Consider the following 17,350-nt stretch of genomic DNA (forward strand, 5'->3'; position numbering starts at 1 on the left):
CACGCCCTCTAGTTTCTAGAACTATCCCGTACCTTGGCGAATGCTCTAGTATTTACTAGATAGGGTAGGCTGGTATATATAAGAGGGTGACAACGTGACCCAATAATGTGTGTGTAGATAGTGTGTAATTGAACTGCAGTCAGAAGTATTATTGACGTTCGTTGATATAGCGTTTGTTTTTGCGCGATTGTTGAAAATAAGTGTATCGTAAAGTTGTATTCGGAAAGAATAAACCAGTTTTATTAAGTAAGGACTTGTGTCGCTAAAGTTTCGTGTTATATTTGTGTACTAGATTTGTTTATATTGTTACGTCTCTGGTCGTTCGTTTGTTAATTTTCCGTGGAAATTCTTTCCGAGAAACTTCAGCGATACAAGTCCTTTCTTAAATAAAACTAGTTTATTCTTTCAGAAAACAACTTTGTAATACACTTAATTTCCATAGTCACTTTAACTTGAACACATGCTATAATTCACAACGATTTACACGGTTTACTTACGGCTTGACTCTATTATCCGTCTCTATCTCCCTCTCTGCTATTCAATTATTTATGCCGTCACTTCTCGCTGGTCTTATATATACAAAATAGAGGGCGTCTAGCAAACACTCGAGCCTTCAGGAACGTTGAGATACTCATAAGTGTTACCAGCGTCGCGTGACTTCCGTAACAATATATTATGTACATATTTTTGTTGTAATTACAAATATTGTTTGTTTGTTTTGTAACCATAGATTAATGATGATGGAATTATGATGATTCCAAAACGTCTAATAAATGCTTTCTTTATTACATTCATGTTTTGTTTTATCGTTAAGCTACATTTTCCGAAAAATGAGTCGATTACTAGATATGATCAATTAGGTAAAATTGTTGGGACCTTGTGCCACACACTATGTCAGTATGTGTTAGGTTGATACAAAATAAAAAGCCTCTTTAGTGGTAGTTTGTGTCAGGCAAAAATAGGTTTATAATCTGTTTTTTCACACCACTGATTTAAAATATGCAACGGACTAATGAAGAAAATGCATTTTAATTACATCAAGCATGATTTTAATCATTTGTTAAGTTTCAAAAGCAGCTTATGCATTTTATCTCAGTGCATTAAAGCACTGTTCATATTATAATAATAAAAGACCAAGAAACGATATTATGAACAGTTTAATTATCATTTATTATAATTAAATCGTTTTGTTACCATTATGTTATTTAATCATTCAACCATTTTTTAGCAGTGATGTAGGAGTAAATGGGATAATAGCTCCAAGGCAAAATAATCGAAATAATATAACACAAGTTTTTGTAGAAAAAGGAAAATAACAATGCTAATGTTAAAATAATATCAAACAATTATAGTAAATAATAATAACTCAATTGTATTTTTGATCTTCGCAATCGATTTATATTGAGTATTGTTACAACAGCAGAAGTCACGTGACGCTGGGATCATGTGCGCTGGAATTTCTCGAATTATCGGGGAACCCTGCGGATGTCTTAGTGTTTGCTAGATGCCTTCTTTTTTGGCATATAAGCCTGGCAGAGAAGCCAGCGATAGATAGATAATTAAAGAAGTGAACAGTAGTGACTGTAAGTAAAGTGTGTGAATCACTGTGATTTAGAGCGTGTATTATAAAAGTTGTTAAGTTTAAAGTACCGAGAAACGTACTGACTGTGGAATTACTGTGTACTAAAAGTTTGTATCAAGAAAGAATAAACTGGTTTAATTAAGAAAGGACTTGTATCACTGAAGTTCCTCGGAAAGAATTTATACCGGAAATTAACAAATAAGCAGATACACAACAGTATCTTTCATCTCCATAAGGTTTTGAAAAAATTCTAGTGAAATTGTTTTAACTAGTATAATAATACATCATTTGCCTTTACTACAACAGTATAGAGAGTTATGTTATATAATGCCTTATATTGTCAAAGTTTTATTTACTGAATGGAAGTTTGTATGATATTTTATTACAATAAGACTGAGTATAATTTTAAATACATATTTCTTTACTGGCCTAATATGGATCCCCATTAGCAAAACATAATAGTGTCTTCACCACACACACATTCCATACCACATATTGCTGTCAACAAGGGCTTGCATTCAATACCATAGCTCATCTATATAATTGATATTTTGTAAATAACACATATGAATAGGGTTTTAATTGAAGCTTTGTTTGTTGCATGCTCAGTCAACCTGATAATTCATTAGTACTGTTGCAAACTTCGAAAGAAAATACTGTTGTAACATATTATATCATTTGGCAGGTTCTTTTGGATTACTTGAGAAAAATGCAAAACAATGGATGACACTGACTTGGACTGCCTGCCTTTGTGAATTCTGTAAACCACATAACTGATTACTTTCAGTACAATGTATGGCCTTTCCCCATACCCATTCTTTCAATGAGAGTTGTTCAGCTATGCCATGTCACCTTGATGACATCCAGTCTTATCAGCATTAGCATTATTGTGACTTTTTATTTTATCACAAGCCAAGTTAAGTCTTTTCTGGGTAAAATCATATGTGACATCTTTATTCCTCAGATTTTTGAGGGGTCTTTCAATCATCCTTCCTTCAGAACATGCCACTATTCCTAATAACTCCTTGTATTAGTATTTCACTTCTTGGTGGTACAATGACCACTTGAACTTGAACCTGAAATGCACAGGGATTTCCTGGTCATTGACTGTGAAGCTGTTAAAAGCTAGCCAAACCTTGCATTTATATCATTGCATGAAGTCACTTCCCAATATGCACTCTTCCTTGATGTCAGTTACTCACAAATCATGAGTTGAAGAGAAGCTTCCTCAGTAAGGGTAATTTCAACTTTCCTCTTTATGGAATTCTGTGTCTGGTTGCTGTTCACATAAATACACTTTCTTCCTTTATTTCTGGAGGCAATTTCTCATCTTCCATTATCAAATTTGATTGAACTATTGAATCTAGAACCAGTGTCGATCAACAAACTGCAAGGTTTTCCATCAATATCTCCATGTGCTTCTGTATGATTTCCCTTAAACACTGAATTTTTAATATCATTTTAGGCAGATGAAATACTCCCAGCTGATGAACCTGTCCTGGGCTCTGTGATACATCCTCGGGGTATTGTCTCCTTGGCTTAACAGTTGTTGATTCCTTACAGTCTTGGCTGTAATAGCCATCTTTCCCTTAACTACAGTAGTTCTCTCTTTTTTTTTTCTTCAATATTTTTTAGGAATTCTTATTCCTAACAGGCTTTAATCTACAGTTCTTTCCAATATATCCTTTCAAGTTACACTTGAAATACCTATTGGCTTATGGTTTATTTCCTCCATTCTGTGTAACTAGTTGTAAATATCTTAAAATTAAATTACTGCCATGGATTGGATTGGATCCAACCTAATTTCCATATACTCTTCAGTTATGCCACCTATAAGTTTGTCAAATGCCAATGAATACATCATTTAACAAGGAGCATCTGGGTAAAATAATTGGGCAAGCCTTTCCAAATCTTCCACATGTTTAGCTAAGGTCTCTTCTTTTCACTATACGCTGACCCAGAACTTTTCTCTGGATGCTTCCTAGTAGTGTTTCATCCTAAATCTGTTGGATAAGACAGCTATCAATGTTTAATAGCTGTTACAGCCCTCTGCTGGAATATTACTTAATGGCATTAAAACTGGTTTTTAAATGGGCAGAAAGATGAATAGCTTGTTGTTCACTGTTTCACCTATTCACTCTGGCAATTATTTTGAACTGAGCCTTCCATACCTTCTATTATACATTTCTATTCTAGTCCATTTGTTTTTTAAATGGCCAGCTAAACTCTGGAACTGGATTTGGTAGTGGCATGGCTGGAGTAGTCCAGGAAGGTCCTGCAGTCAGATGTGGCACAGCAGTAATGGTAGACCATAATGTTCTTATAAAGGATGTTTTAAGACTGTACTCTTGGGCAGAGGTGTGGCTGGCTTGACCTTTGCATTCACTAGTTCTTTTGCCAAATATTTTATTTTCTCATTGATTTCTTTTTTACTTTTTCATTTTGTCATTACACCCTTTTTTCAATCTTGTTGTTGTAATCACTCTATACATCTCCAGTAGCTTCATTCCTCTTGTCTTCAGTCATATCTGTTTTTGTTGTTAATTCTTTAAATATTATGTCTCCTTCTTTTAACTCCTTTTTATAAATTTCTTTCTTCTTGGTTTATTTTAATTTTCTTATAGTTTTTTTTTTAATTTTCTGTCATGTTCTTTCTTTAATTTTCTATAGACTTCTTGATATTCTTTTAATTGCATAATCATTTTCAGTGAAGTTTTTGTCTTTTGTGATTTGATTATTATCTTAAAATTATTCAAAGTTCAATGTTATTTTCACATTACTAATCCAACTCCTGACATCATTGGGCAAGTTCTTTTGGATTACTTGGTAAAAGTATTAATACAAAGTTCAGTACACGTAACTGTAACAATTTTGAGTATTTCTCCTATAAATGATTGCTACAGGCTAGTTTCACTTTCACACAGTTTTTAAGATCATAGAATCCTGCACCCAATAGCAGATATTTGAATTAAAATATTGAAACCAAAACTTACAACACACTTATTTTCTTAGAAATCATAGTTAATGCAGATTTACATAATTTGTTTATCATACTGTTGTAATGTGTTTTAGTTTTGAACAGGTTCTGTTGAATTGTTTGTTGAAAATAATGTAAAGTCTGGTCCATGGTTCATGTAACAATGATGAAAAAATTAATTTTTTAATACCATTTCTACAGGCTTCGTTCACTTCGACACAAGTTGTAGATCTTACTTCTCAAATAATGATTCAATCGATGTGCTCGCTAATGGTATTGATTTATGGATGTATGAATTTTTTTTTAATTTTCATTTATTCAGTTTATATGCAGTTTTATCATAAAACATAATCCAGAAAGTTTTGAGATTGCCTTGTTCTTGTTCTTTTATTTTTTGTTTGGTAAATGTCTATTCTGCCCAAGAGGTTATATCATCTGGGTTTGAAGGAATAAACTGTATTTATATTGTGTGCTAGCAGAGTTAATGTTGTCTAAATGGAACAGTTGACCAGTGTTGTGAGAGAACAAAGGTCACAAAGAGATGCTGGCCAAAGAAACCAGTTTTACCTTTTGAATTCAGAATCCTTTCTTGGTTTAGTTCTATTACTAAGAGATCATTGAGTAAAGACCTACAACAAGAGTATTGTGTTTAGTTCTACAGAGATTAATCCCGAGAGAAGAAAAGCTATGAGACTAAGTAGAAGTGACTATCTTTTTATATGCACAAGTATGTCAAATAATAACAATTGTTAATGTTTTCATTTTTACCAACTTTTTTCCAGTACCATTATTTTACAATGCAAGAAAGACTCAGTTAAATTATCCAATTCAGAATCACTCTTCTTATTTTCTGAACAAATCTCTAGTAATTAGAGGATCTGTCTATCTGATACTTATTGGCAAATCAGTAGTTGAAGATACTACATACATATATGTGATAATTCTCACCGAATAACTTTTCTGACACTGAATTGATCTCTCTTACTAACTACTAACAATTATCATTAATTTCACTAATTTATTACTCATATTTATAAATGATGTACCCTTATCCCTAGATATTAGAGGAAGGTTCTTGATTATTATATCATCATCATGAACTTCTTAGGTATTCTAGGTCTATCTTTATGAGCTTTCTAGATCTAGCATCACCATCCTGATTAGCTTTTCCCTTTAGCAAACAATTAAATTATAACATTGGAAGTATAGCTTACAACAATAGGTTTTAAATCAGAGGTGTGTAATATTAGCATTTCATTCATATCTTTTTGTCCATTGTTAGTATTTCTGGCTTTTTTTTTGGCTGTCATTAATAACTGGTGAGGAAGCCTTTCATTCACTACCAGAACTTTTCAGAAATTTGAAGCATTACATTTCCATTTTTATTAATCAGAAAATTCTTATTATAACAAAAATTATATGTGAAATGATATCATGCAGTTCAAGAAACATATTGCAATTACATTATTTTTTTTTTAATGAAATAGGTTAATAACAGGAATGTTAGAGGCAAGTGGGAATTTTGTTTACTAAGCAATACAATTTTAAATTTATCTACGAAAATCCATAGCCGAATCAAATGTTACATAGTTTGTCAAAAGTAATTATCCACATTTCTGAAGTATACTTCTGATTTTCTGTCCTACCTAGAGTTTTATAGAAATAAGGAACTTTTAATTATAAGATAACTCTTAACATAGTAAAATATTAATGCTTCCCTGCTACTTGTATAATTTCTGTAAATAATGTTTTTATAAATAGCTCTTTAAGATATCCTATTTCCATTCTTTTTCTGCAGAACATTGTTATCCTGACAGGGAGTTTGATTGTGATGATGGAACTTGTATAGACAAGTCTCTGAAATGTAATGGTCACTTTAATTGTAGATACCGTTATGACGAAGAAGATACTATATGTGTTGAAGGTAAGTGTGGAATGAGGGATACTACAACTTTTCAAAACAAGGTATTAGATTCTCCGTGTCACATTTTAATAACTAAAAACTAAACTAAGCATCTTGTTTAACTTTTTTTTTCAACACTAAACATGTCCATAGTACGTTGGGCTACAAAGTACAATGACAAAATGATAAAGGGAAGTTTTGACAATATTTACAGTTAGTTGTCTTCCTTAGTATGTTTCCTAGCTCTTTAATAACACATTTATAAGAAGTTTAAAAATAGCATAGATTTAGCAACCACAACAACGAAAGTAACCATGACATTGTTCTTTATTTGTTTCATATAGGCACTGGCATTGGTTAACTCTTGATTCCCATTTAAATAAGGCAACATTTACTTTGATTTAATTGTCAGTTTGTGAGAAATGAAAAACAAAAACTACTGATTGTTTTTAATGTCATCAGTTGTATATACAAACTGGGAAACTTACTAGGCAAAGTTAGTGTCGTTCCATAGTTATAGGTAAATGTAATTTAACACAGCTATTTTTTTTTTACATATAAAAGCAAACCTACTTTGTGTAAAAAATGCAATACTATTAGGAGGTTCTATTAGTAGAGTCATGCTATAAATCATTGGCTAAAAATTAAATGTTGTTTTATCTGGATCAAACATTGAAGGTAAGACATCATTCTAACTGGAAAGACCAAAGATTAATTCACATGCTGGATCACTGAAAAAAACAGTAACCTTGAGGTGCCTGACCTAAAAGGAATTATTGGATCACATGAAGAGTGAAAAGAGAATGTTTGTACCAAAATAGATTATATCATAGCAGGAAAGTGAAAACGAGTGTGGCACACTTCCAGTACATATTGGAGATTAAGTTACTATACTTGTGATATGCAAACATATCATATATTTTCTACCTGCTTTAGTGATATAGAAATTTTTAAAATTCTTGTCTATTTAGTTTGCAGTTTTAGCATAAATATGTGGTCAAGAAAGTCATTCAGGTTGCCTTATTCTAGTTGCCTTGTTTCTTTGTTCTCTATAGTAAAGATAATGTCTATTCTGCTCGAGAGGATATTGCAGTAACATATAGCATCCAGGTTGAAAGGATTTGTGACTGTAATATCCTTTGCTGGCTAAACTGACAACGTCTGAATGCCTCAGGTGACAAATGCTTGAAAGAACAAAGATCACGAGGAGATGTTGTTGACATGCTGTCTTGTTTCAACTTTACTTGGTTTTCATTGCGACTAGTTCAACAGAAACTCATCTTGAGGGATGAAGAGCTCATGAGCTAGTCACTGATCCAGTAAAGGCAATCATTCACTTGTCTACATTGATTTTTTTATTGTTATACCTAAATAAAGATTGTTTTCACTCACCATCAAATGTATCCAATCCATTTATTTCCCATGCAACTTAAAACTCAGTCAAGTTATAAAACACAGATTGCTGTTATTAGCTGGTCTATTTATCTGATAACTGTAGGGAAATCAGTTTATCTGAAAATACCACAATTAGATAGGAAGGAGAAATTTTGATGTCATGACCAGGATTTATTGGGAAGTTTCTGTTTTTGTTAACATGTGTAGTGGATCTTGTTTTGAAAACAGTTTAAAGGAACATTTTTACTGACAGAATGGCTTATTGTAGACATAGAAGTACTCACCAAGACCAAGAAGGAGAGTTTAAGAAAGCATCGACTGAAGGATGAAAACATGGCTTCACACCTGTCAAGTCCAAGACTAATTGGGGAGACTCCCAGGCTATTGCCAGACAGAGTAACTTAGCCCCAGCTCTGGTCCAGACCACAGTAAATATGTTGAGGAGGACTAATATGTCACTGGTGAATGAACTCTGCCAGTTAGAATTGTTTCCCTGGCAGGTGAGATAGTGGACACCTGTGGATAGAAAATATGAATGAAAATAAGTGACGTTATTTGCTTTCCAAGCTATCAAATGATTCAACTAAAATGTATGTACTACACTGTGTGATTTTTGTTTGATTATTACACTTAAGACAGTCACCAATCTGTACAATCGTGGACTAGAAGGGGCTATTATTCCTTATTTTTCAAGTTATCAAGTGGTATCAATGCGATGTATGAATCTGTAAAATCTTCACTCAGTTTTCAACAGTTAGAAAGATTGTGTGATTGAACAATATTAGTGATTGAAAAAGTGTATTGACATTTGCTTTCAGAGCCATTGAGTAATGTTTTTGATGTAAAACATTGTCCTAAATTTTGAGAAAATCACACACAAATCTAGTTGATTGGTAAGAACTCTATGGAGATGCCAACCTGTACTTACTACACTTTCACATCTATTTACCTGGAAATTATGCTGGTACTACAAGCTACAAGGGAATTGTGTTTCCCTTGAAAATTACAACAATAAGAAGCAAGGGCATGGAAACAAAGGATTTAATCTTGTCTTTATGAATTAATGAGTATGAGGTTAACTATGGTAAAACACATGGAAAGTATTGTTGGAAAATACTGTGTATCTGTTATTTTTGCTAATGCTAATAAGAGAGAATATTTTAATTTTGACATTGAAATGTGTGGCAGTGTATTTTCATGGAAGAGATAAAAGTAACAAAGGCCCAACTATGGCTAGAGAAAAACAATTTTATGTGATGTATTCAGAACACAGTTTTATCTGTTGTTTCTCATGTCATAGTGCAGGAAATATTTTGACTTGATCAAGTTGAAATATTCATGAACAGATGAAATTATTAGTAAATGAAATTCACAAAATGTAACTCGGGTATCATAACAAGTATATGCACTTTTTTGTACCCAGAGTTTTATTTGGTTGTAATATGCACTTTTTGTGCCCAGAGTTTTATTTGGTTGTAATAGGAATATTTCCAGTCATACAGGTTGGAATATTTTAAATAAGTAAACAGTTTTATTGAATATTTTCTTAATGTTATTTCAGTATAAGATGCAGTATTAAAGCATGAAAATGCAGGTTGTATATACACTATAGGTGAGGCAGAAAGTAACATCCATATGATAACATTTCATAATTGTCTGAAAATTGTAAACTAGTAAACATAAAGACGTTCCTCAGGAAAGAGAGTGAAAACACTGGCAAAAATAAATGGTCAAAAATGAGGTTGGCATCGCCTAACTTATGACATCTCAACTGTGTAGGACTTGAGTAGTTTCTACTTCCATTTTTTCCTACCGGGCTCTGTTTATGTGGCAACCAAACAGTAGGTTAGGGATGAGGCTGGGTCAGAGAGTTTGGTATGCGTGTTCATTTTATCTGGCAGGGCTAATAGAAGGCAGCATGGCTACAAGGTAGTGGTTGAGTGAAAACCCAGGGAAGCATGGGGATTGGGAAGTCCTCAGATTCTCTGGGCATATGATCTACAGTGAGGATTGGCATGAGTACACATTAAGCCTGTAGACATGTCGCTTGATCAATACCTAGTTCACAGTTGTAACCATCCATTTTGACCACCCTTAACCTATACACTTAGCCGAATTTTTAACTAATGGAATTCACCTCACCTTACACTGAAATTTGGACTTTAGTACGAAGGATTGAATTCTGATGTTTATGGATATCTTGTTGTTGACCTGGCCAGTGGTGTTTCCATTCCTTGTTGCTGAGTAATTCCAAAACATTTTCTGTTGCTTGATAGATCAAAAGCACAATTGAAGATCATCATGAGGAGATGCTAGCTTGGCTGATGCTGAAGACATTGGCCAAATGAGCCCATCTAATGGTCAGCTTTCTCTTCACTTGATTGGTGAAGTAGATGCAAGACATTGAGCTTCAGGTTCATCAACAGTGGACAGTTGCATCAATGTCTACTGAGAAACACCATCATCAGGAAGCTATAATGCCATTTCCCAGTGAATCATGTAACTATATATATATATATATTTACTTCAGTGAAAGATAGAATGTTCTGATGTATATATTTGATGGTTTGCCTTTAAATTGTGTTTTAAGATTATTTTATTTTGTCAAGTATTGTAAAATGGGTTACATTAATATGCTTATCATGAAGGGTTTTCTTTTTAGTATTTGGCTTATTATATTTTGATTAATGTAAAGGGTTTTCTTTTTCTGCATTGTGTTTTTATTATGTAATTTAATTCAGTAAATGGTTTTGATTTTGTTTATTTTAAATGTCTGCATAGTCTGCTAGACTACCTTTTCTATAGGAGACAGTAGTCATTGTCTTTATTGATGGGTATTTTTTCTTTATAAGTGTGTACTTCATTTGTTAAAGGACATTAATATGTTTATTGTTGAAGGGTATTTCATGTATGTATGTTAAAGGATCTTATTATGTTGCATTCGTTATTAAAGGGTAATTTTTATTTTTGTATTGTGTAATTTAAACTCCAGTTAAAAGGTTTTATTATAATGGATTGCATTTCAGTTTCCAATTACAGTTAATGGATTTATTTTATATGTTTCATTTTAGTAAAGTTAAAAGATTGTAGCCAAATGTATCTAAAATCGCTATTAAAGAGCTTGATTTTTCTTACTGTGACTAATTGTGATTTATTGTTAAAGGGTTGTGCTGTCTATGTGGTGTTCTGAGTAACAAAGGAAAGTTAACATGTTCCTTTGCCATGGTGTGAATTTAAATTTTATTGGATTTTTAACATGAATTTAATCATTAGGTTGAGAACAAGTATAAAACAGAAAAGAAAGGAAAAGGGATATTTTGTTTATTTGTTGTAAAAAAAAAAGCTACACAATGGGCTATCTGTGCTGTGCCCATCACAGGTATCAAAACCTAATGTTTAGCACCATAAGCCCTAAGACTTGCCACTGAGTCAATGGGGGTAAAGTGTGTTGTGTGGCATGCTGGAATGCCATTTATTTTTCACCTGCCTTTAGTGATATATGAATTTTCAAAATGTTTTCTTTATTGAGTTTTATGCAGTTTTAGCATAGACATGTGATCCAGAAAGTCATTGAGATTACCTTGTTCAAGACTTTGTTTCCTGTACTAAATAATGTCTATTGTGCCTAAGAAGATATTGCAGTAGCTTATATCTTCCGAGTTGAAGGATCAGCATTTTAATATCCTTTGTTGGATGAACTGATGTTGTCTAAACAAACAACAATTCAATGCTGTGAGAGAGCAAAAACCAGGAGGTGATGCTGTCAAATGGACAAAGGAACCAGGTTTACCTGTTCAACTGAGGCATGCTTTCTTGATTTGTTTCTACTTTGTTTTCATTATGACTAGTTTGGCAGAGAATCAGCTTGAGAGAGATGGCAAGCTGATGAGCTAATCATATACAAAGACACAAACTATTTCTTGTGTTTGTTGTGTCTAAATAAAGATTGTTTTTACTGTCCATCAATATATCTGTTTATTTCTCATGTATCTTAAAACTCAGTCAAGTTACCAAACATAGATGACAATTATTTACAGCACAGTGAAAACATACTGATTCGTTTAGATCTAATTTACAAACAACGTCAGAAATCTTGACAGCATTCTTGGCAAATTTTGTACTGAAGTTAGATAGCTGCATATCTTATACTTTTGTTAATATGATCATGTAATAATGGGCTGTTGTATTTTGAAAATTAAGCAATTTCTAAATGTTATTGATTTATTATCAATTCTTAAAATTAGATCAAAATCTTTAATGAAAAGGTAAACTTTAAGATTTACATTTGGGCATAGGAATGTAGGCTAAATATACTTTGGAAGTGCTAATTAATCAAATTTTAGTAAAACTTAAAACAGAAGGGGTAGAATAAAATAATTATTGCATGGTGATTTCAGGCAACAGATCATTTGTTGCCTTTGCAATAAGTCAATAACTGTTTAATGTTCTTGCACTATATTTTCTGTCAAAGAATTTTCAGCCATTTATTCCATGTCTTTATTGATACTGTATGTGTATTAACACAAGTGTCCTGGCAGGTCATAACAGGTTAGATCGGATGGACCTCTAATATTCAACACTGGGTATCACTCTACATCAAATACATAGGCAATGAAAATTATTGTCATCACCATAACATGAATCTTTAGCAATGCCATAAAGTAAAATCATTGCCATTGCCAACAATGAAACAAGGAGGGACAGCCAAAAATCCCATGAGTCTGTCTCCATCAGCACCACAAGAGAATTGTAGCTCCACTCTGTAGCCACAGAAATGACTTATAATACACTAGACAATCATTTTGAAACCATGACATTAGAATATCCCTGACAATTTTATAATTAAACATGATTCTTTACATAGAACAAGTACATCTTTTTGTCTTGGAGAAATTGGTGGTCTGAGTCATTTTATTGTTTAAATTCTGTTTACTTGAGGTCCCTATAAGTAAATATGATATATTTTGTTTTTCTTGTTTAAATCCTTATGTTTCCTTGATTATTAAAAATAAGTTTTTTGTGTTTTTTTAATAGACCTTGTTCCTGTATAAGCATAGTTGCAGTATGTAATAACTTAGATCGAGGCTTATACTTAAAACTTATCTATTTAAACAACATACAGTTTAAATACTAGCAAACAATTTTGATGTATTCAAACTTCTTAAAGCAATATTAGGGAAGCTGGCTTCAAGTGAAACAACAAATGCTATCTTAATACAGTATCTTATTTACAATTTTTCTTCAACACTAGCCCACTGTCCAACTTACAGAATCCATCCTAGAATTCCTTTTACTGCTAATCTTTAACATAAGAATATTTAGCCTGTAAAACTTTCATCAATGCATCTCTGCAAATAAATTATTAACTTACTGTTATATGATGTAGTTGTAACAGGTATTTCTATAGTAATATTTAAATGTTATATTGAAATAAAAGTATATGTTTTTCAAGTAAAGTTTTGACTGGTAGGAAACGTAGTTGTTATTACTCCATCATTAATAATTGTGCGAGACAAATAGCATTCCAATTATAAATAAAATTACATTTGGATTGTGTAGAAAAAATATTATAATTCCTTGATCATGGTATTTCAGAAAGAAGCTGTGTTAGTAAACTATTCTATTTAGATATCATATTATTTTACTTCCTGATAATTTAATCCAGGAAAAATTTCAGTTTATGGTAATATAAGATGAGTTAGTTTTTCAAAGGCACTGTATTACCAATGTGTTTTACTTTGAATATGTTAGTATGTGTTTTAGTTATTTGTAAGATTCAGTCTAGTATGTAATTTCTGATGTCTTGCAGTAAATTATTAGCAATTATTTTAATAACTCTAGTGACGGATGAAATGGAGAAAACTTTAAACTCTTTCTTAAATATATATATATATATACACACAAACTACTTTCAAGTATAATAGAATTTTCCTTATGTTTATTTAAGAAACTAACTGCTGACACCATTACACAAACAAAAATGTATAACTTACTTTAATTATTTCAAAATGTATTTTGAAATTATTTTTTCCCAGGTTCCTTGCCTGCTGTTGTACTGAAGTCAGAACACATGATCATTATCCTAGTAGTGTTTTTTGCCTTAGTTGTGGGGATGTGTGCCTCCATTTCCATTTCCTGCTATGGCAAGATCAAGGTACGAAGAGAAAGGGAACGTGAGTATAGACTCAGGAGGTCCAAGGAAGCATCTGTTGAAGTAGCACTAGACCACATAGTAAACACACTAGATCGAGGTTTGGAAGCTACATTAGCAGCTGAAGCAGCTCAAATTGGTGCAAGAAGAAAAGGAGCAGGGATTTCCCAAGAAGACATTGAATCTGAAAACATCGAAATGGACCAATTTTACTGTACACGACAACCAAATGGTGGTCAAACTATCTCTGAGCTTCACAAACGTATGTTGTCACAACCATCATTGAATGTTGAAGAATTTACCACACATACACAAAAATATAGCCCACTCTCACAATATAGAAATTTGGAACGAGCCCCACACACCCCACCTCAAAATCAGAAATATTACTCTGTTTCACCATCTCAGAATGAGGAATATACCCACCATTCAAAATCCCAGAAACAAGAATATGTGCCTTGTGCACAACCACAGAATAAAGAAAATGCCACTTACACATCACCTCAGAATCTAAAGTATGCATCATACTCAACATCCCCAAATCCGGAATATGCTATACAGTCCACTAGGCTAAATAAAGAATACAAACAATACTCACAACCATGGGTGCATCAACATGCCCAACACTCACCTATTAAGGATCAAGAAAACATCCCACAATTACCATCCCAGACTCAAATTTACTCTCCATGTTCACAATACCAAATTCAAGAAGTCATGACACCCCAACTTCATGAACACATTATACATTCATCACCTCAAATTCGAGAATACAAACCACCATCGATGTGCAAGTTACAAAAACACAGTCCACAATCAATGTCCAGATATCATGAATATAGTCCTCATTTAAATCTCCAAGTTCACGATGATGTGCCACAGTCCCAACCTATCAGACATATGATAATGAAATCCAGTCGAGATAGTGAAAGTCCACCTTTGCCTCCACCTCCACCACCACCTTTACCACCCCATCTTCGAAGAAACCGAGAAAATCCACAATCTCAGCATTATGAAGTCACTGGAAGTCAGTTCAATCCTTACAGAACTGCTGTAATACCCCCTAATGAGGAAGAAATTGAGCTCCTAAACAATCCTCACAGGTTTAGAGCTGAAGCTGTTATTGAGATGAATCCTTCTGAGGAAGATCGACCTCAGAGTTTTGAATCAACTAGGTCAGCACCTGATGTCATAGTTCATCGTTGACCTTAATCTAGCTTAACAGTCATGTAAAATCAACCAGGTCAGAAAATTATGCAGTTGCATATTACTGATAATAAACGTGATTCTGGGTTCTGCACATTATTTATCTAAGAAATTGATTAGTACACCTCAGAGGAGATGGAAAATCTTTTCACCTTGATGATAATTCAAGTGACAATATAGTGAGTAACAAAATACAATATCTAGAATAATTTATATTTCTTTGGTTCATGGTAAATAACAAAATAATATTCTTGTTGGGAATATGGTTTTAAAAGTTTTTGATTTGTTTTGTTTTTGGAAGGCAAGCATTATTACTGGTAATCATACACAGAGACAAATTTTAAAAAGTTTTCATTTTTTTTTGAAGAAAGATAAAATTCTTGAATTGATTACATTTATAGGAAAGTAAGAACTATGAGTGGTAATAAGAAAGGGCACAACTTTCTTTTTTAATAAAGCAAAAATGTGACTTGTAGGCATACATGTAAAGGAGGTAATTATTTTGAATGATAATTATGTTAATAGGAATATAAAGTTTTGACTGATAATTACTTTAGAAGGATGATGGAACTGTAATGCTGCAAAGAAAAAAAAAAGAAGAATGATTAGAAACTATGTGACTTAAATTTCATTTTGTAATTGGCACTTTGAATCAGTTATAAAATTCTGGTTACAAAGACAGAAAACAATTGTGGGTTAATAATGTTTGGAGATGGCTTGAATGGGTAATGAAGAAAAACTTTAATATAAGTTTAACATAACAGCAAATGTACAACGTTTCAACAAGGTTTTGTCATCAGATACCCATTATGTTAAACTTATATTAAAGTTTTCTTCATTACCCTTCCAAACCGTCTCTAAGCATTATTAGTCTCAAAGTGGGTTCCTCGTCATCGAAATTGTGGGTTATTTTTTTAGTTAGTGGGAATGAAACAGTGTAATTTTACAATTGATAACATTGTTTAGAGCAGTAATAGATTAATGTGATTCCATACATCAGTTTAGAGCAGTGATTCTCAACCTTTTTGGTACCACAGACCAGCTCCACAGATGCCTAAAAATAAATGTTAAAATAAATGCAAACCACAGTGATGGAAGCATTATCAATTATATTAACTAGCATTGAATGGACCATCTGTTGCTGTAGCAAATATGCCAGTGTTGTATTTTATCTCAGTGCCAAGTTTTTTCCAGCAGTATCTATACATCTAATTATTTTGACAGCTATACCAACAAGGTATTCCCAAAACACTTTTATTATTTACAACATTATCAATTCTTCACCAAATGTGAATGGGAACTTGTATTAGACTATATGAAGAGAAAGCAACTAGTATCTTCACTTTCAATTTATCATCACTTCATCCAGCTTCCACTAAAAACATTGTATTGGTTTGTGTTTCAAGTTTGAGTGTTTAGTTTTAAAATGATGATTTACTTTCAAAGGCTTCATGGCATCATTGCTTAGAATAATGCCATATTCTGTATCCCAATTAGGTACAAGTACTTCTTTTATTACAGATCATACCTGTGATTGAAAGTTAAGTTTTCTTTCCTTTTCTGATGCTACTTCCTTTACATTAGATTCCTGAGCACTCTCATCTCCCTTATGCTTCCCTGAGATACTGTTTATTTCAAAGAATCCATCCAAAGCTCCCCCTATTGACAGTGACATGTAAGATTAAAGTAATAACCAGGCAATAAGTAAAAATCTCTAAGTAGATTTTCTTTCAATTTCATTCCTTGATTCATTCATTCATGATGTGATAACAAAACTCTTGCATCAAGTAACTTATTGGCAGCACCACAACAACTGACATAACCTGAATGATCCTTGTTTTTGTTTTTAGGTTACAAAAATAAGTAAATGGCTGTATACTGTGTTTAAAATAGTACTACAATAAAAAACATCATGTCGTGTGTCACTGTTGTGCTTTTGTAAATGTTGGATATTATTGTTTATTATTTCTATATAATTACATGGGCCAGTCATGTATCCATCAAGGAAAGCTGCAGGTCTGTGGACCATTTGTTGAGAAACACTGTTTTAGAGGAAGTTAAGATTCCATTGGTAACTGTGTTAACACTGAAATAGAAGTTTGATTGGTTACTATATCTATAGAATAAGTTCTTATT

General features: G+C 32.7%; 1 protein-coding gene across 1 annotated transcript in view; it reads left to right on the forward strand.

Moving 5' to 3' along the window:
* LOC111086090 overlaps positions 1–15,975 on the forward strand; it is a gene marked incomplete at its 5' end in the record, with an annotated part of 31,671 nt that extends 15,696 nt beyond the window's left edge. Inside the window, 2 exons of the mRNA XM_022387613.1 lie at positions 6,358–6,483; positions 13,893–15,975. Coding sequence (XP_022243321.1) covers positions 6,358–6,483; positions 13,893–15,214 — 1,448 coding nt within the window. The remainder of the gene's footprint in view (positions 1–6,357; positions 6,484–13,892) is intronic.
* Between the last annotated feature and the right edge of the window lie 1,375 nt (positions 15,976–17,350).

This window comes from Limulus polyphemus, unplaced genomic scaffold (assembly GCF_000517525.1).
Source record: "Limulus polyphemus unplaced genomic scaffold, Limulus_polyphemus-2.1.2 Scaffold841, whole genome shotgun sequence".
NCBI classification, from domain to species: Eukaryota; Metazoa; Arthropoda; class Merostomata; order Xiphosura; family Limulidae; genus Limulus; species Limulus polyphemus.